Source organism: Chiloscyllium plagiosum, unplaced genomic scaffold (assembly GCF_037043375.1).
Source record: "Chiloscyllium plagiosum isolate Xiang-an unplaced genomic scaffold, Cpla_swu_hap1 HiC_scaffold_2, whole genome shotgun sequence".
NCBI classification, from domain to species: domain Eukaryota; kingdom Metazoa; phylum Chordata; class Chondrichthyes; order Orectolobiformes; family Hemiscylliidae; genus Chiloscyllium; species Chiloscyllium plagiosum.
Window position 1 is genome coordinate 102,830,469 of NW_028270140.1, and position 20,119 is coordinate 102,850,587.

The 20,119-nt window shown below is 42.2% G+C and overlaps 1 protein-coding gene across 7 annotated transcripts in view; it reads left to right on the plus strand.

Annotated features, from left to right (window-relative positions):
• The window catches only part of kiaa0825 (KIAA0825 ortholog), a 423,025-nt gene that overhangs the window by 38,953 nt on the left and 363,953 nt on the right, over nucleotides 1–20,119 (plus strand). For all 7 annotated transcript variants that reach the window (XM_087999252.1, XM_087999265.1, XM_087999256.1 and 4 more), the window contains 2 exons: nucleotides 525–693; nucleotides 4,322–4,985. In XM_087999252.1, coding sequence (XP_087855378.1) covers nucleotides 525–693; nucleotides 4,322–4,985 — 833 coding nt within the window. The remainder of the gene's footprint in view (nucleotides 1–524; nucleotides 694–4,321; nucleotides 4,986–20,119) is intronic.

The window sequence follows — 20,119 nt, forward strand, 5'->3', positions numbered from 1 at the left end:
GCAGTACTGCGATTCCTGGGATTGAGTGGGTTTTATCAGAAGTTCGTACTGAATTTTAGCAGTCTGTTTTGGCATTCATTGAAATGGGCTAATTATCATCTATGTATCTTCCAGTTTCAGAATACTAAATTGAATAGCAAAGTTTAATTTGTAGCACCTTTTTCAAGTTGTAGCAAGGATGGCAAGAAATAGATAATTACACATTTGTAAAAAGTCTTATGTGAAAAGAAGTGCAAATACAAAACTTAGCAGGTAGCTGGAATTATTTCCAACTAGTACAGTGTAATTTGAAATGGTAGATCTAATCAACAGTTTATTTAATACTGTGATTGGGATAATCATAGATGAAAGGGTAAACTTGAGGCAAATGACCTCCATCATCTATATTTTCTTTATGAAAGGATCAAAACACAATTTTATTGCTTGCCCAAGGTGTTAACATTGTTGTTCCTTTTGCATAGCCTTGGTTTATAAAAATGTTTCATTTGATTTGTTCCTTATAGTTCTCCACTCTTGTTTTTCAGTATTGAGCAGATTATGAAGGAGCTGCAATCAGATCTTACTAAGCTATGTATGGGAGGAAAACTACAGCACACTGGTGACAGCTTACAGTGGTTAAGCAATTACAATATGTCCTGTGTTAAACCATTCACCACTCCATGTGATCAGCTGACAAACTTTCTTAAAGCACTGGTAAATAAGATTTACTGTTTTTTAAATGTTCAAACGAAGTGGAAAGGTTTTCTTGAAAATTAATATTATGTGGCGGCCAGCACTCTGTTACCCGCTCTGCCCCTGTCCCATAATAGCTGTAGTAGTGGGACTGTCCTCACCTTAACTCCCCCTATCTTCTCCCCAAAATTCATAACCTGATTGCCCCGGTTGACTGACTGTCTCTGCCTGCTCCTTCCCCACTGAACTCAACTCCTCTTACCTCAACACTGTTGTCCAGGACAATCCCCTTTCGGCCAGGAACTCCCCACCTCAAGGCCCTTTGTCTCTCCCTCTCCTGCAGACCAACCAGTCCCACTCCACTGACACTGTCAACCACCTGGCGGAACTGATCCTCACCCATAACAGCTTTTTCTTTCAATCCTCCCACTTCCAACAAACCGGAGGGTTTGCCATGGGTACCCATATCTGAACTGTGCCTCCCTCTTTATGGGTACATGGACAATTCCCTCTTCCGTAGTTACACTGGCACCATGCCCCACCTTTCCTCTGCTACATGCTTCCACTTCATCCAGACCTTCCACCCAACTTCAAATTCACCTGGACCATTTCTGACACCTTTCTCCCCTTCCTGCATTTCTCCGTCTCCATCTCCGGCAACCAACTGAGTGAGTTTTGAGAAGATTTGTAGCTCAGGTTGAGGTTTTGGATGTAGGTTTGCTTGCTGAGTTGAAAGGTTCGTTTCCAGACATATCGTCACCCTACTAGGTAACATCTTCAGTGGGCCTCAGACGAAGCACTGCTGATAATTCCTGCTTCTTGTTTATATGTTTGAGTTTCTTTGGGTTGGTGATATCATTTCCTGTGGTGACGCTATTTACTGTGGTGAAGTCTCACTTCATTTTCCTTTTCTCAGGGGGTGGTAGATGGGATTGAACTCTGTTTATGTTGATAGAGTTCCGGTTGGAATACCACGCTTCTAGGAATTCTCGTGCGTGTCTTTGTTTGGCTTGTCCTAAGATGGATGTGCTGGCCGAGTCAAAGTGGTGTCCTTCCTCATCTGTATGTAAGGATACTAGTAAGATCCACTGAAGATGTTAGCTACATCTGGAAATGAACCTTCCAGCTCAGCGAGTAAACCTACATCCAAAACCAACTGAGTGGCGACATCTATTACAAAATCACTGATTTCCACAGCTACCTCGATTACACCTCCTCCTCCCCCCACCCCCACACAAATATGTGATCCCATACTCCCAAATCCTTTGCCTCCACTGTATCTGCTTCCAGGATGAGCAATTTGACTCCAGGATACCCCAGATGTCCTCCAACTTAAACCACCAAAATTTCTCCTCCCCCATGATCAAACAACGCCCTCAATCGCATTTCCTTTGTTTTCTGCACCTCTGCCCTCAAAGAAAACCTCCCTCAATCACAACAAGGGAAGAGACTCCCTGGTCATCAAATGCCACCCCATTAATCTCTAAGTCCAACACATCATCCTTCAACACTTCTGCCACTTGTAGTCTGACCCCCCTGCCCCCCCCCCCGCCCAACCCCAACGCCAAAATGATATTTACCTCTTCATCCCGATCAGCTTTTTGCAGGGACCATTCCCACCACGACTCCTCTCCCCACCAACCACACCTGGACCCTTCTCCTGCAGTTGCAGGAGGTGCAAAACATGCTCCTCCTCTTCCCTCCCCACCCCACATGTATCCAAGGCCGCAAAGAATCATTCCAAGATCAGCAGAGATTTTTTCCAACCTGACTTATTGCATTCGTTGCTCCCGACGTAGTCTCTTCCACATTGGAGACACCGAGCGCAAACTCCGAGACTGGTTCAGGGAACATGTATGGTTTGTACACTCCAATCAACACCACTTTCCAGTCGCCATCCATTTCAACTCCCCCTCTCACTTCCCTGTCAACATGTCTGTCCTGAGTCACCTCCACCATCAACTCAAGGCCACATGCAAACTGGAGGAAGAGCACCTCATCTTCTGCCTCGGGAGCTTTCAACCATGTGGCCTTAACTTAGAATTCACCAGCTTCCAAATCTCCCCAGCTCATACGAAGTACAGCCTCCTCCATCCTGTCCCCTTAACTTGACCCTACCTGTCCAACTTCCTTCCCACCTATTCGCTCTACTCTTTCCACTGACCAATCACAACTGCCTCCCATCTGTGTCCACTTATCACAATTCCACTGACCATTTGCCCAGCCCCACCCTCTGTCCCTGTATTTATTTCACAGCCTCCTTCCCTTCTCCCAGTCTTGATGAAAGGTTCTGTCCTGAAACGTCGACTTCCCACTTCCTCTGATGCTGCTTGACCTGTGCTTCTTCCAGCTCCACTCTTTATCCACTCCAGTGATTTCCTCTTAATTGACTGTTTTTTGGAGATGTTCCTTCCTCAATCTCACCTCGAGAAAAATGACCCGGAAGTGGCCAGTGGTGCAAATGTATGTATCTGCAGGGTTCATCCATGCCTCTATGAGGGTGAAAATTCAGTTTTATGCTTATTTGTCCCTGTACCTTGAAAGAGAACCTGACCTCCCCAAAGATGCCTCTGGACCATATCCAAAGGGGTATCTTGAGTATCCAAAGAAGTTTGATAGTTTAGAACTGCTCTTACCAGGTCTATTCTGTACCCTCTGGGTTTCATGCTCTTAGGCTACCAAAATCTGACCTGAGAGTGGCAGCTGCTAGTTCAGTTGGGCAGATGCCTCCATGAAACACTCATATGCGAAAGGTGAACCATCTGGCATTCGAAACTAGGAAGTGCCTTGTTTCGAGTTGGGACTTCCAGTTTCTGAGCTTGTCACCCATTTTCCATCATTTTGAGAATCCAGGCCTTGATGCTTTTGTGGCCAGCAAATTTATCAACATATACTTTGCATATTAGACAAAGAAATAAGAGACATGGTATGCTTATGATTCACCAGTGTAATATTGTGCTGACACTGAGTGAAATCCAGCATTCTGCTGTAGAATAGAAATATCTGAGGAAAGCTCAGCTAAATCTGTGTATATGTGAGAGGAACACAGTGAACCCATATTTACTCATTCCAAGTCTTGTGTACAGAAAAACCAGAGGGAAAAAAAGGATGAGAAAAAATAAAATGTAATTGGGTGACTGATTGATTGTACTGTCTTAATGCAATCAGAAATATGAAAAAATGTCTGACTTGTCACCACCTTCTTAGGAGCAATGAGGTATGGACAGTAAATGCTAGTTGATGAAGCAATGTCCACATTCCATGAAATAATATTTTTAAAAGTGCACAAAAGAAATCAAGACCCTTGTGTCAATTGCTTTCTCCAAAGTCCATGGCATCTTTATTATCAAGAGTGCGAATATTATGTCAAAATACCAAGAGATTAAATAATACAAAATATACTGATTACTTTTTGCTGGAAATCAATTGTGGATTCATAGCTGAAGAAGAATTTTAAAACCATTGTACAACATATATTCTCATTATACTCAATAATATTCTTCAATTTGTTGGGGGTGCAGCATCTGTTTTGGATTACTTCTGATATTATTATGTATTTTGAGAATAAACAATAACTGGTTGCTACTGATGTCAGTTCTACAGTTATCCATGATTATTTCTTCTCGTCTCTTATTTTCTTTACTGAAAGCTTCACTTTCTGAAGACAGAAGAAGGCTCAGAAGAAAAGGTGTTGCAGCTACTCCTGGATCTCTCTACTGAGTGTGGTGTTGTGTTTCCATTGAATTCATGTGGAGCTTCATTTCATGTTCCTTCCAGTACTTCAGTTCATGCTGTTGACTTCAATGACTCTCTTGATGCATTGTCTATGTGGGATGACGTGAGGTTACATCTGCGTAGGTTCTTAGTGGATAAACTTCAAAATTGTCAAGAAATAAATGATGTCCTTCCAAATATTCAATTCAAAGCACAATGTCTTCAGCAACTCCTATTTTTGTACCCGGAATCTGAAGTTCTAACCAAATATCAAAGTATCCAGTGCAAATCTATACAAAATATGCTGAAGAATAATGTTTTGACCAACACTGATGAGATCAGTTTCGACAAAGTGGCTCATGGGTTTGAAAACGTGATTCCTGCGATGTGTACGATGCTGAGACAAGATATGTATGCTTTACATACACTTGTGGAGGATTCTAAAGTACTGAAATTTATCAATAATGCATACTTACAGAATATTACAGATGAACTCAATCTCATTATTGAAAACCTTTGTGAGCAACAGCTGAGGAAAAATATCCAAAATTTGGAGAAGACAAGCAAAAGCTTAAACAAAGGAGCAGTACAGTCTGTGGGTCAGTGGCTTCCTTTACTATTTACTTTATTCAGAATAATTTTAATATGTTTTGTCATATACATATTTGTTTATCCAAATTAGTGTTTGCCATATTGCCAGCCTTGGCTCAGTGGTAGTACTGTCACTTACGAATCAGAAGGATCTGTGTTCGAGCTGTGCTCCTGGACTTGAACACGTGTTGCAAGTTGACAGTGGACTACTAGTCAGGGGGTGCTACCATATTGAAGTGTCATCTTTGAATGAGATTTTAAACCACGTCAGTGTTCTCTTGTTGATCAAAGGATTTGTGCCCTTTTTCTTTTATTTTTGAAAACTTTTATCTTTGCATTTGGAAAGGCAAGGACTGATTAGGGATAGTCAGCATGGCTTTGTGCACAGAAAATCATGTCTCAAAAACTTGATTGAGTTTTTTAAAGAAGTAACGAAGAGGATTGATGAGGTCAGACCACTGGTATGCCAGAAGGATCATGCTGGGTCCATGACTTTTTGTCATTCATATAAATGATTTGGATGTGAACATAGAAGGTATAGTTAGTAATTGTGCAGATGACACCAAAGTTGGAGGTGTCATGGACAGCAAAGAAGGCTACTTCAGAGTGCAATGGGATCTTGATCATTTGGGCCAATGGGCTGAGGAGTGGAAGAAGAAATTTAATTTAGATAACTGTGAGGTGCTACATTTTGGAAAGGCAAATCAGGGCAGGATTTATATAGTTAATGGTGAAAATGTTACACCTTGGGTCTCTTTTAATTTTTTTGCCTTGTACCCTAAATCTAGTTCTCTTGTTTTGCACTCTCCGATCCCAGGGAAAAGACCTTGTCTGTTTATCCTGTCATGCACCTCATGATTTTACAAACATTTTCAAGGTCACTCCTCAGGCTCCGACACTCCAGGAAAAGCCGCCCCAGTCAATTCAACCTCTCCCTATTGCTCAAATAGTGAATACTGAGACACAAATAAGTAGAATGGATGGCTTTGAGGTATGTAGAGAAGAGGTGTTGGAAATCCTGGAAAAGGTGAAAATAGATAAGTCCCCTGGGCCTGATGGCATTTATCCTAGGATTCTCTGGGAAGCAAGGGAGGAGATTGCAGAGCCATTGGCCTTGGTTTTTATGTCCTCTTTGTCTACAGGAGTAGTGCCAGAAGACTGGAGGATAGCAAATGTGGTTCCCTTGTTCAAAAAGGGGAGTAGGGATAACCCTAGTAACTATAGGCCGGTGAGTCTCACTTCTGTTGTGGGCAAAGTCTTAGAGAGAATTGTAAGGGATAGGATTTATGCACATCTGGATAGGAATAATGTGATCAAGGATAGTCAGCATGGTTTTGTGAAGGGCAGGTCGTGCCTCACAAACCTTATTGAATTCTTTGAAAAGGTGACGAAGGAGGTTGATGAGGGGAAAGCGGTAGATGTGGTATATATGGATTTTAGTAAGGCGTTTGATAAGGTTCCCCATGGTAGGCTACTGCAGAAAATACGGAGATATGGCATTGAGGGTGAGTTGGAGGTTTGGATTAGGAATTGGCTGGATGGAAGAAGACAGAGGGTAGTAGTTGATGGCAAAGTTTCTTCATGGAGTGCCGTCACTAGCGGTGTTCCGCAAGGATCTGTTTTGGGACCATTGCTGTTTGTCATTTTTATAAATGACCTGGAAGAGGGGTTAGAAGGTTGGGTGAGCAAGTTTGCGGATGATACGAAAGTCGGAGGAGTTGTTGACAGTGAGGAAGGATGTGGCAGGTTACAGCAGGATATAGAGAAGCTGCAGAGCTGGGCAGAAAGGTGGCAAATGGAATTCAATGTAGCTAAGTGTGAGGTGATTCACTTTGGGAAGAATAACAAAAAGATGGGGTACTGGGCTAATGGTCGGATACTTGGTAGTGTGGATGAGCAGAGGGATCTTGGTGTCCATGTACACAGATCTCTGAAAGTTGCCACCCAGGTAAATAGTGCGGTGAGGAAGGCATATGGCGTACTGGCTTTTATTGGTAGAGGAATTGACTTCCGGAGTCCTGAGGTCATGATGCAGTTGTATAAGACTCTGGTGCGGCCGCATCTGGAATATTGTGTGCAGTTTTGGTCGCCATACTATAGGAAGGATGTGGAGGCACTGGAACGGGTGCAGAGGAGGTTTACCAGGATGTTGCCTGGTATGGAAGGAAGATCGTATGAGGAAAGACTGAGACACTTGGGGCTGTTTTCACTAGAGAAAAGAAGGTTTAGGGGTGACTTGATTGAGGTGTACAAGATGATTAGGGGGTTAGATAGGGTTGACAGTGTGAACCTTTTCCCGCGTATGGAGTCGGGTATTACAAGGGGGCATAGCTTTAAATTAAGGGGGGGTAGATATAGGACTGAAGTTAGGGGTAGGTTCTTCACTCAGCGAGTCGTAAGTTCATGGAATGCCCTGCCAGTAGCAGTGGTGGACTCTCCCTCTTTATGGGCATTTAAGCGGGCATTGGATAGGTATATGGAGGATAGTGGGTTAGTATAGGTTAGGTGGGCTTGGATCGGCGCAACATCGAGGGCCAAAGGGCCTGTACTGCGCTGTATTCTTCTATGTTCTATGTTCTAAATCCTCCAACAGTGGCCTAACCAATGTCCTGTACAACCGCAACATGACCTCCCAACTCCTGTACTCAATACTCTGACCAATTAAGGAAAGCATACCAAACGCGTTCTTCACTATCCTATCTACCTGCGACTCCACTTTCAAGGAGCTATGAACCTGCACTCCAAGCTCTCTTTGTTCAGCAACACTCCCTAGGACCTTCTCATTAAATGTATAAGTCCTGCTAAGATTTGCTTTCCCAAAATGTAGCACCTCACATTTATCTGAATTAAACTCCATCTGCCACTTCTCAGCCCATTGGCCCATCTGATCCAGATCCTGTTGTAATCTGAGGTAACCCTCTTCACTGTCCACTACACCTCCAATTTTGGTGTCATCTGCAAACTTACTAACTGTACCTTTTATGCTCGCATCTAAATCATTGATGTAAATGACAAAACGTAGAGGACCCAACACCGATCCTTGTGGCACTCCACTGGTCACAGGCCTCCAGTCTGAAAAACAGCCCTCCACCACCACCCTCTGTCTTCTACCTTTGAGACAGTTCTGTATCCAAATGGCTCGTTCTCTCTGTATTCCGTGAGATCTAACTTTGCTAACCAGTCTCCCATGGGGAACCTTGTCGAACACTTTACTGAAGTCCATATAGATCACATCTACCACTCTGCCCCCATCAATCCTCTTTGTTACTTCTTCAAAAAAACTCAATCAAGTTTGTGAGACATGATTTCCCATGCACAAAGCCATGTTGACTATCCCTGATAAGTCCTTGCCTTTCCAAACATGTATATCCTGTCTCTCAGGATCCCCTCCAACAACTTGCCCACTATCGATGTCAGGCTCACTGGTTTGTAGTTCCCTGGCTTGTCCTTACCTCCCTTCTTAAACAGTGAAACCATGTTAGCCAACCTCCAGTCTGCTGGCACCTCACCTGTGACTATCGATGACACAGATATCTCAGCAAGAGGCCCAGCAATCACTTCTCTAGCTTCTCGGATATACCTGATCAGGTCCTGGGGATTTATCCACTTTTATGCGTTTCAAGGCATTCAAGCACTTCCTCCTCTGTAAAAGGGACATTTTGCAAGATATCACCATCTATTTCCCTACATTCTATATCTTCCATATCCTTTTTCACTGTAAATACTGATGCAAAATACGCATTTATTATTTCCCCCATTTTCTGTGGCTCCACACAAAGGCTGCCTTGCTGATCTTTGAGGGACCCTATTCTCTCCCGAGTTACCCTTTTGTCCTTAATTATTTGTAAAGACCCTTTGGATTCTCCTTAAATCTATTTGCCAACGTTATCTCATGTTCCCTTTTTGCCCTCCAAATTTCCCTCTTAAGTATACTCCTACTTCCTTTATACTCTTCTCAGGATTCACGCGCCTCATCTTCCGCCTAGGAACCCTCCGACAACAAGGGATGAACTCAGTTTCTCCAGTTTCCTCATTTCCCCTCCCCCAACCTTATCTCAGTCAAATCCCTCAAACTCAGCACGGCTTCCTAACCTGCAATCTTCTTCCTGACCTCTCTGCCCCCCCCCCCCCCCCCCACTCAGGCCTATCACCCTCACCTTGACCTCCTTCCACCCATCACATTTCCAATGCCCATCCCCCAAATCTATCCTCCCTACATTTTATCTTAGCCTGCTGGACACACTTTCCTCATTCCTGAAGAAGGGCTTATGCCCGAAACGTCGATTCTCCTGTTCCTTGGATGCTGCCTGACCTGCTGTGCTTTTCCAGCAACACATTTTCAGCTCTGATCTCCAGCATCTGCAGTCCTCACTTTCTCCTTAAGGATTCACTCGATGTATCCTGTCTATACCTTTCATATGCTTCCTTCTTTTTCTTAAACAAACCCTCGATTTCTTTTGAAAGTTCTTCCCTCATATCGTCAAAATTGGCCTTTCTCCAGTTTAGAATTTCAACTTTTAGATCTGGTCTGTCCTTTTCCATTACTATTTTAAATCTGATAGAATTATGGTCACTGGCCTCAAAGCGCTCCCCCACTGACACCTTAGTCACCTGCCCTGCCTTATTTCCTAAGAGTAGGTCAAGTTTTGTACCTTTTCTAGTAGGTACATCCACGTACTGAATCAGAAAATGTTCTTGTACACACTTAAATTCTTCTCCATCTAAACCCTTAACACTATGGCAGTCCCAGTCTATGTTTGAAAAGTTAAATTCCCTGACCATAACTACCCTTACAGATAGCTGAGATCTCCTTACAAGTTTGTTTCTCAATTTCCCTCTGACTATTAGGGGGTTTATAATACAATTCCAATAAGGTGATCATCCCTTTATTTCTCAGTTCCACCCAAATAACTTCCCTGGATGTATTTCCAGGAATATCCTCTCTCAGCACAGCTGTAATGCTATCCCTTATTAAAAATGCCACTCCCCCTCCTCTCTTGCCTCCCTTTCTATCCTTCGTGTAGCATTTGTATCCTGGAACATTAAGTTGCCTGTCCTGCCCATTCCTGAGCCATGTTTCTGTAATTGCTATGATGTTCCAGTCCCAGGGGTCGGCGGATTTGAGTTATAGGGAGAGGTTGAATAGGCTAGTGCTGATTTCCCTGGAGCATCGGAGGCTGAGGGGTGATCTTATCGAGGTTTATAAAATTATGAGGGGCATGGATAGGATAAATATACAAAGTCTTTTCCCTGGGGTGGTGGAGTCCAGAACTAGAGGGCATAAGTTTAGGGTGAGAGGGGAAAGATATAAAAGAAACCTAAGGGGCAAGGTTTTCACTCAGAGGATGGTAGGTGTATGGAATGAACTGCCAAAGGAAGTGGTGGAGGCTAGTACAATTTCAGCATTTAAAAGGCATCTGGATAGATATATGAATAGGAAGGGTTTGGAGACTGAGTGCTGGCAGGTGGGACTAGATTGGGTTGGGATATCTGGTTGACATGGTCGAGTTGGACAGAAGGGTCTGTTTCCGTGCTATATATTTCTATGACTCTATAAATGTTGCAACTGTACTAGCTTCTGCCACTTCCTCTGGTAGCCCATTCACGCACCACCATCTACATGAAAAAGTTGCCCCTTGGGTCTCTTTTATATCTTTCCCCTCTCACCGTAAACCTATGCCCTCTCGTTCTGGACTCCTCCACACCAGGGAAAAATCTTGTCTATTTACCCTATCCATGCCCCTCCTGATTTTATAAACATCTATAAGGTCACCCCTCAGCCTCTGACGCTCCAGGGAAACAGCCTGAGCCTATTCAACCTCTCTCTTTAGCTCAATACCTCCAACATTCATGTAAATCTTTCCTGAACCCTTTCAAGTTTCACAACATCCTTCTGATCGGAAGGAGAGCAGAATTGCATGCAATATTTCAAAAGTGGCCTAACCAATACCTTAAATAGCCGCAACATGACCTCCCAACTCCTGTACTCAATAATCTGTCCAATAAAGGAAAGCATACCAAATGCCGCCTTCACTTTCATATCAACCTGCGATTCTACTTTCAAGGAGCTATGAACCTGCACTCCATGGTTTCTTCATTCAGCAACACTCCTCAGGACCTGACTACTGTATAAATCCTGCTCTGATTTGCCTTTCCAAGATGCAGCACCCCGCATTGATCTCAATTAAATTTCATCTGCCACTCCTCAGCCCATTGGCCCATCTACTCAATATCCTGTTGTAATCTGTGGTAACCTTCTTCTCTCCACTACACCTCCAATTTTGGTGTCATCTGCAAACTTACTTACTATACCTCTTATGCTCACATCCAAATCATGTATATAAATGACGAAAAGTAGTGGATCCAGCATCGATCCTTGTGGCACTCCACTAGTCACAGGCCTCCAGTCTGAAAAACAACCGTCCCCCACCACCCTCTGTCTTCTACCTTTGAGACAGATCTGTATCCAAATGGCGAATTTTCCCTGTATTCCATGAGATCTAACCTTGCTAACCAGCCTTCCATGAGGAGCCTTGTCAGCTGCCTTACTGAAATCCATATAGACCACGTCTACTACTCTGCCCTCATCAATTCTATTTGTTACTTCAAAAAACTCAATCAAGTTTGTTTAGTAAATCATGATTTCCCACACACAAAGCCATGTTGACTATCCCTAATCAGTCTTTGCCTTTCCAAATACATGTACATTTCCTCCAACAACTTGCCCATCACTGATATCAGGTTCACTGGTCTATAGTTCCCTAGCTTGTCCTGACCACCTTTCTTAAATAGTGGCACTATGTTAACCAGTCTCCAGTCTTCTGGCACCTTACCCATGACTATCAATGATCCAAAAATCTGAGCAAGGGTCTCAGTAATCACTTCCCTAACTTCCCACAGGAGAGTACACCTGATCAGGTCCTGGGGATTTATCCACTTTTATGTGTTTCAAAACATCCAGCACTTCCTCCTTTGTAATATGGATCCAAATGTCTGGATCCAAACTTTACCTTAAGCAAATATTAATATTGTTTAAATCCAAGCATTATATGTGAATTTAATTAACATAAATATTTAAGCCTTTCTTTGAACAGGTTTAAAAAACTTTTTTATTGTGTAACTTTTCCAACGAAAGTCAACACCGGACTTAGACATTACCTGGCTAGGGAAGGGAAGGGTTCCAGGTCATTTTGAATGGTGACTAACTTTAGACTGGTTCAAAGTGTCAACTTAAGGAACAGTCTGAAGTATGTGCATGCCAGGGAATTTGTGAACATTTTAAATGGGAAACTTTTTCTGTGGTTTAAAGTGTAAGTTGACTAAATATACATTTGTCGGTAATGTTGCTTTTGGTTTGTTTGTTACAACAAATTCTGACAGCTTGATATCTTGTTTATTTTCTAAATTGGGAAAGGCTTCTGAAGTCTGAAGTGCAAAGGGACTTGGGAGTCCTAGTTCAAGATTCTCTTAAGTTTAACATGCAGGTTCAGTTGGCAGTTGGAAAGGCAATTGCAGTGTTGGCATTCATTTCAAGAGGGCTCGCAAATGAGAGCAGAGAGGTACTGCTGAGACTGTATAAGGCTCTGATCAGACGACATATGAACTATTGTGAGCAGTTTTGGGTCCCACATCTAAGGAAAGATGTGTTGGTGTTAGCTGGAGTCCACAGGAGGTTTACAAGAATAATTCTGGGGATGAAGGAATCTTGTGATGTGAGGAGCAGTTGAGGACTTTGGGTCTGTACTCGATGGATCTCAATAAAAGATGATAGGGACCTGACTGAAACTAACAGGATACTGACATGCCTGCATAGAGTGAACGTGGAGAAGATGTTTCCACCCTTTGGAGAGACTAAGATTCAAGGGCACAGCCTCAGTGTGAAGGGATGACCCTTTAGAACTGAGAAGAGGAATAATTTCTTCATCCAAAGGTTGGTAACTGAAACTCATTACCACAGAAGGCTGTTGGAGGCCAAGTTATTGAGTGTATTTAAGACAGAGGGAGATAGGTTATTGATCAAGTAGAAGATCAAGGATTATGGGGAGAAATCAGAAGGATTGAGAAACATGTCAGCATATTGAATGGTGGAGCAGACTTGATAGGCTGAATGGCTTAATTCTGCTCCTATATCTATGATCTTGTTTTATTTTCTTCTTAGTTGATCACATGGAATTCAAACATCTCTTTAAAAATGTAATAACTGTTTCAGTGACAATCATAACAATGTAATTTGAATTCTTCCTCCTGTCACCACTCATGACATGGGGATTGTGGTGCTTTGTTCTGACCTGTTGATTATAGAATTGTTTAACTAGGTACTTCAGTTGTATTCATGCATTTGCCTTAATATATTGCTTATTTTTAGTTGTGCTTATGCTGTTTCTGTTATGCACTTATTAGTCTTTATTTAACCCATGTTACATAGAAATAAAGAGAAAATATTAGTTGTAACTCAGTTGGTAGAAAGCTCACATCTGTGATCAAGCCCCACGAGGTACTGTATCAGTTATGAATCTGTTCCAATTAACACAATAATAGCACACAGCATGATAGAGACTAACCTGAGTGAGAAGCTGAGACTTCTCCATGGTCACTTGTGCCAATAATCTGATGGACAGATGTATCTGCAACAGCTAGATTGGTGAAGACGAGGTCAAATAGAATATAACTTTGTGCTAGTTTGCCCACTTTTTTTTCTTCAAAATCAGTGTGACAATTACACCTTCGGGAATTAGGTTACTCTTCATTGAAGTTTCCTACCCAGAATATTTTCTGAGCCTCAGGGTTTCTTCATGTTGCGCTCAACATAGAGTACTAAATCATCTGATGAAGGAGGGCTGTTGTTTTTATAAAAGTTTTACTGGCAGTTTACTCGTCCATGTTTTATTTGATGCGAAGACATTTCATAGGTGTTAAATTTGTGTTCAGGACTTGTGGGGGCCATTCTCTGTTCATGTCTTCTTTGGTCGGTCTGTCCTGAAAATGAGATAGGACAGATTCAGAAATAGTAGAGGATTCTATGATGTTCGCTGAAATGTATGATTCTGTCAGGATAAGTGTTAGATTCAGGAGAGGAATTAGTCTCTCAATTTTGACACAAGTTCACAGACTTGAGTGAGGAGGATTTTTTTTGCAGATTTGTGATTTTGGTGCCTGGTTTCATGCTAAACTACTTATCTAGTTTTTCACTCTAGTTTTCTGTAATAGTTTGATATGTCCAGCTAAGTTGCTAGGCCATTACAGAGACCAGTTACAAACCAAACCTCCTGCTGTATATTTGCAGTTACATATAAAGAGACTGGGTAAGGCAGTCAAAATTCCTTCCAACCATTGATCTGATGTTAGGGAACCAGATGGACTTTTTCACTTGTCTTGTAGATGAATGGGCGCTTTCAATCACTCCAGATTTATTTAATTAACCAATCTTAAGTTCCACAGCTATTCGATAATATTCTGTCTCACAGCTGAATCTTTCATGGGGGACAGGCCCCCCACCTTTTTGGTGTAAATGTCTGGTCAGTAATGAACTTGAGATGGGAGTTCTGACCCATCAAGGACTAAGTCCTGCACTTGAAAGCAGTCAACCAATTAAATAACTGCCAGCTCTCATGTTCTCGCAATGCAACAAGGAACATTGGCTAGAATTGGGGTTATGTAAAGTCAGGGACGAAAACACAACAATGAAATTAACCTTGAAAATTAATCTGGGGTCTTGCTGGGTCCAGGCTTGCAGACCTCAGTGAGAGGTTTGAGGGTTGGATCACTGGATGCAAGGCAGGGAAGAAAAACCCAAGAATTACATTGGTTTGGAGGAATTGCCTTTGATGGCCACAGACAAAATAACTCAGCTGCACCCTTGTTCGACCACTTGTTTGTACCCAGCACAATTCTGGTTGTGAGATCTCCTTGTGACCATTAGTTGGCCACTTAAGGGTCTTAATTTGCCCACAATGAATTAGCCTCCTGATGCTTCTCAATCATGAGTAAAATAATCGTGGAGATGAGCAGAAGGCATGGTATTTTATCCAGTTTCATGCAATGCTCCCCGGCTCCCCCCAGCAACTTGGCATCCAACCCCTTGATGGAGGGCTGAAGAGGGTGTCATAAATTTCTGGTCCGTGTCTCCATCATTATTCCAAGCCACGAGATGACTAGTTCAGCAACACAACTACTGCACTATTGTAACAAACTATTGAGAACTTGATTAAGAATTTGGCATGATGGCTAGTTTGTTTTCGGTAATTAAGGAATTTAAAGTAATATGCGTCATCTATAACTACAGGTGACATGTCTGATGACTCAAGGGTGGCTAATGTATCTTTGTTGAAGAAGGGCTGTCAGGAGAAACTGGGGAACTATAGACCGTGAGTGTGACTTTGATTGTGGGTAAATTATTGGAGATGATTTTAAAAGATAGGATTTATGGACATTGAGAGAGGCAAAAATTGATAGTCAGCATGGTTTTGTGTGAGGTAAATCTTGTCCCACAAACTTGATTGAGTTTTTTTAAGGAAGTTACCAAAAGGGTTGAGGAGGGCAGAGTTGTTTTCTTGGACTTCTGTAAAACCTCGACAAGGTTCTGCAGGGTAGGCTAATTAGTAAAGCTAGGTCAAATGGGATTCAGGCTGAGCTTGCTAATTGAATATATAATTGGCTTAATGGCAGGAAACAGTGTGGTGGTGGAGGGTTTTTTTTTTGGATTGGAGGCCTGTGGCCAGCAGGGATTAGTATTGGGTCCTCTACTGTTTGTCATTTATATAAATGATTTGGATGAGAATACAGAAGGTGTGGTTAGTCAGTTTGTGGATGACACCAAAATTGGTGGCAAAGTAGACAGTGAAGAAGATTTTCTAAGATTACAAATGGATCTTGATCAAATGGATCAATGGGCTGAAAAGTGGCAGATCAAGTTTTATCTGGATAAATGCAAGCTTTTGCATTTCGTAACAACAAACCGGTGTAGGACTTATACAATTAATGGTAGGACCTTGGGTAGTATTGTAGAAACATTTGACTTAGGGGTTCAGGTAAATGATTCTTTGAAGTTTGCACATAAAGACAGGGTGGTTAAAAAGGCTTTTGAGCACACTTGTCTTCATTGCTCAGTCCTTTGGATATAGGAGATGGGCAGTCATGTCAAGTTCATACAGGACATTGGTGAGGCATCTGCTAGAATACTGTGTCCAGTTCTGGTTACCCAGTTATACGAAGGGTATTATTAAGCTCAAGAAGGTTCTGAAAACGTTTACCAGGATGCTGCCAGGTACAGAAGGTTTGAGTTGAAAAGAGAGACTGGATAGGCTGGGACTTTTTTTCTCTAAAGTGTAAGAGGTTGAGGAGTGACCTTAGAAGTTTATTCAAACATGAGGGGTATAGATAGGATTAATGATAGATGGCTTTTGCTGAGCATTGAAGCAGGGTGGGGCATTTCAAGACTAGGAGGCACATTTTTAAGGAGTGAGGAGAGAAGTTTTAAAGACATGAAGGGCAAATTTTTACACAGATGGTACTTCATGTGTGGGATGAACTTCCTGAGGAAGTAGTGGATGTGGGTACAGTTAAAAGGTTTAAAAGACATTTGGATAAGTGCATAAATGGGAAAGGTTTGAAGGGATATGGGCCAGGAGCAGGCAGGTGGGACTAGTTTAGTTAGGGATTATGTTCAACATAAACTGGTTGGACCGGAGGGTCTATTTCCATGATGTATGACTCTATGTCGAATGGACTTCATTGATGTATTCTGCAAACATTTTTCTTTAAAAATAACTAACTTTTTAAAAATGTAACCTATTTTTCTAATCAAACCGTTCACAGATGTTATTACACATCTCTGGATCAGGTAAGAATTGAACTTGGGCCTCCCAGTCCAGAGATATGGAAATTACCACTGTACCACTCTTTTTGTTATGGGTATTTTTATTGAAAGAAAAAAAGAGATTTTTAAACATTTTTTACAAAATTACAAAGTAATACAAGAAAATATAAACACTCATATGTAATTAAATATATATAAAAGAAATAAATAATAACTAAAACACAACAAAAGAAAAAAAAAGAAAAAAACTCAGCGAACTACTAATCTATCCTACAAACAACCAAAGCATAAAATAAACTATCTTGCATACTAATAAGAAATAACGTAATAATTAAATAATTAAGTGTGTAGGTCATATATCTTGAAAAGGCTAAAAGTGGATAAGTCCCCAGGACCAGATCAGGTATACCCGAGAACTCTGTGGGAAGCTAGAGAAGTGATTACTGGGCCTCTTGCTGAGATATTTTTATTATTGATAGTCACAGGTGAGGTGCTGGAAGACTGGAGGTCGGCAATCGTGGTGCCACTGTTTAAGAAGGGTGGTAAAGACAAGCCAGGGAACTACAGACCGGTGAGCCTGACCTCGGTGGTGGGCAAGTTGTTGGAGGGAATCCTGAGGGACAGGATGTACATGTATTTGAAAAGGCAAGGACTGATTTGGGATAGTCAACATGGCTTTGTGCATGGGAAATCATGTCTCACAAACTTGATTGAGTTTTTTGAAGAAGTAACAAAGAAGATTGATGAGGACAGAGCAGTAGATATGATCTATTTGGACTTCAGTAAGGCGTTTGACAAGGTTCCCCATGGGAGACTGATTAGCAAAGTTAGATCTCGTGAAATGCAGGGAGAACCAGCCATTTGGATACAGAACTGTCTCAAAGGTAGAAGACAGAGGGTGGTGGTGGAGGGTTGTTTTTCAGACTGGAGGCCTGTGACCAGTGGAGTGCCACAAGGATCGATGCTGGGCCCTCTACTTTTTGTCATTTACAGAAATGATTTGGATGTGAGCATAAGAGGTACAGTTAGTAAGTTTGCAGATGACACCAAAATTGGAAGTGTAGTGGACAGCGAAGAGGGTTACCTCAGATTACAACAGGATCTGGACTAGATGGGCCAATGGGCTGAGAAGCGGCAGATGGAGTTTAATTCAGATAAATGTGAGGTGCTACATTTTGGGAAAGCAAATCTTAGCAGGACTTATACACTCAATGGTAAGGTCCTAGGGAGTGTTGCTGAACAAAGAGAGCTTGGAGTGCAGGTTCCTAGCTCCTTGAAAGTGGAGTCACAGGTAGATAGGATAGTGAAGAAGGCGTTTGGTATGCTTTCCTTTATTGGTCAGAGTATTGAGTACAGGACATTGGTTAGGCCGCTGTTGGAATATTGCGTGCAATTCTGGTCTCCTTCCTATCGGAAAGATGTTGTGGAACTTGAAAGCATTCAGAAAAGATTTACAAAGATGTTGCCAGGGTTGGAGTATCTGAAATACAGGGAGAGGCTGAACAGGCTGGGGCTTTTTTCCCTGGAGCGTCGGAGGCCGAGGGGTGACCTTATAGAGGTTTACAAAATTATGAGGGGCATGGTTAGGATAAATAGACAAAGTCTTTTCCCTGGGATTGGGGAGTCCAGAAGTGGAGGGCATAGGTTTAGGGTGAGAGGGGAAAGATATAAAAGAAACCTAAGAGGCAACCTTTTCACACAGAGGGTGGTACGTGTATGGAATGAGCTGCCAGAGGATGTGCTGGAGGCTGGTAAAATTGCAACATTTAAGAGGCATTTGGATGCGTATATGAATAGGAAGGGTTTGGAGGGATATGGACCAGGTGCTGGCTGGTGGGTTGGGATATCTGGTCGGCATGGACGGGTTGGACCGAAGGGTCTGTTTCCATGCTGTACATCTCTATGACTCTGTGACTCTAAGTCATAATAAAACCCGTATTTATATGGGATTCCTCCCCCGGGGGGCTCCTGGACCAGCCAGAACCACTACCATAGCTCGACCAAAGCCCTTGACAAAATGGCCGAAATATATGTGTCTGTATAGTTCAGAAAGGGCTGCCATATGTTATAGAATAATTCAGTTTTTTGGTGCACCATATTTGTGGGGAAGTCAAGGGGTATATATTCCATGATTAACCTATGCCAATTCGAAAGTCCTGGAGGGCCCTCAGCTACCCAATTAACTAAGATGTTTTTCCTTGCACAGAAAGAGAGAATGGAGAATAGTTTCCTCCAGAGAGGGCAGATTTGAAAAGCCCAGGAGAAGAGACACTGGATCCAATCCAATCTCCGTTCCCAAGATTTATGTCAGAACATTCGCTACTCTGTCCCAGTATTTGCAGAGAATTCCTGATGAAAGGCCCGAAATGTCGATTTTACTGCTCCTCAGATGCTGCCTGAACTGCTGTGCTTTTCCAGCACCACTAATCCAGAATCTGGTTTCCAGCATCTGCAGTCATTGTTTTTACCTAGATCTTGTGACATGTCTATAAACAGTGTGTGAGTGCCAACTTCTATTTTACATTTAGGACACATTGGGGATGTTCCTACCCTAAATTTTGCCAGTTGTTCCAGTGTTATATGAGCCCTATGGAGTATCTTTAATTGAATAACTTGAGAACTATTACAAATAGAGATCTTTCTGGCATTTTCCCAGATGTCCTCCCACATTTCTGAAGGGATTTCTAACCCCAATTCCTGGTTCTATGTTTTAAACAGTCATTCTATGTCTTTCAATACCTTGTTATGTAATGAGTGATAAAGAGTACTGACCGAGGATGGACCCATTGGCCATAGCATTCTTCTCTCCTATCCGATTTGTAGGGCTGTCTAATAATGTGGTCTTCTTCTGTATATAATCTTGTATTTGGAAATACCGAAAAATATCTCCATTAGGCAGTTCAAACTTCTGGTGCAACTGCTCAAAAGACATCATAACCTCCCCATCGAACAGGTCCCCTAAGCAAGAGACACCTCTCAACCTCTAGGTTTTAAATGTAGCATCTGTCTGCCCTGGCTGAAAACCCCATGCTCCCACTATTGGAGTATAAGGAGAGGTTTTTTGTAAGTTACCCTCATCTTGCTGCATTATCCTCCAGGCTTTAATTGTATTTAATACAATAGGGTTTTTACAATAGTCCATAATAGCTCTCATTTTATTTAAAAATAAAAGATTGATGAGGGGACACTTTGCTTGGAAGATCTCGATGTCTAACCAAGTTGATTGTGGGTCACAAGAGACCCAATCAGCTACATAGCCTTATAGAGAGCTCAACTCAGACCTCCTAAAGTCTGGAAAATCCAGTCCTCCCCTTGCTTGTGGAAGCT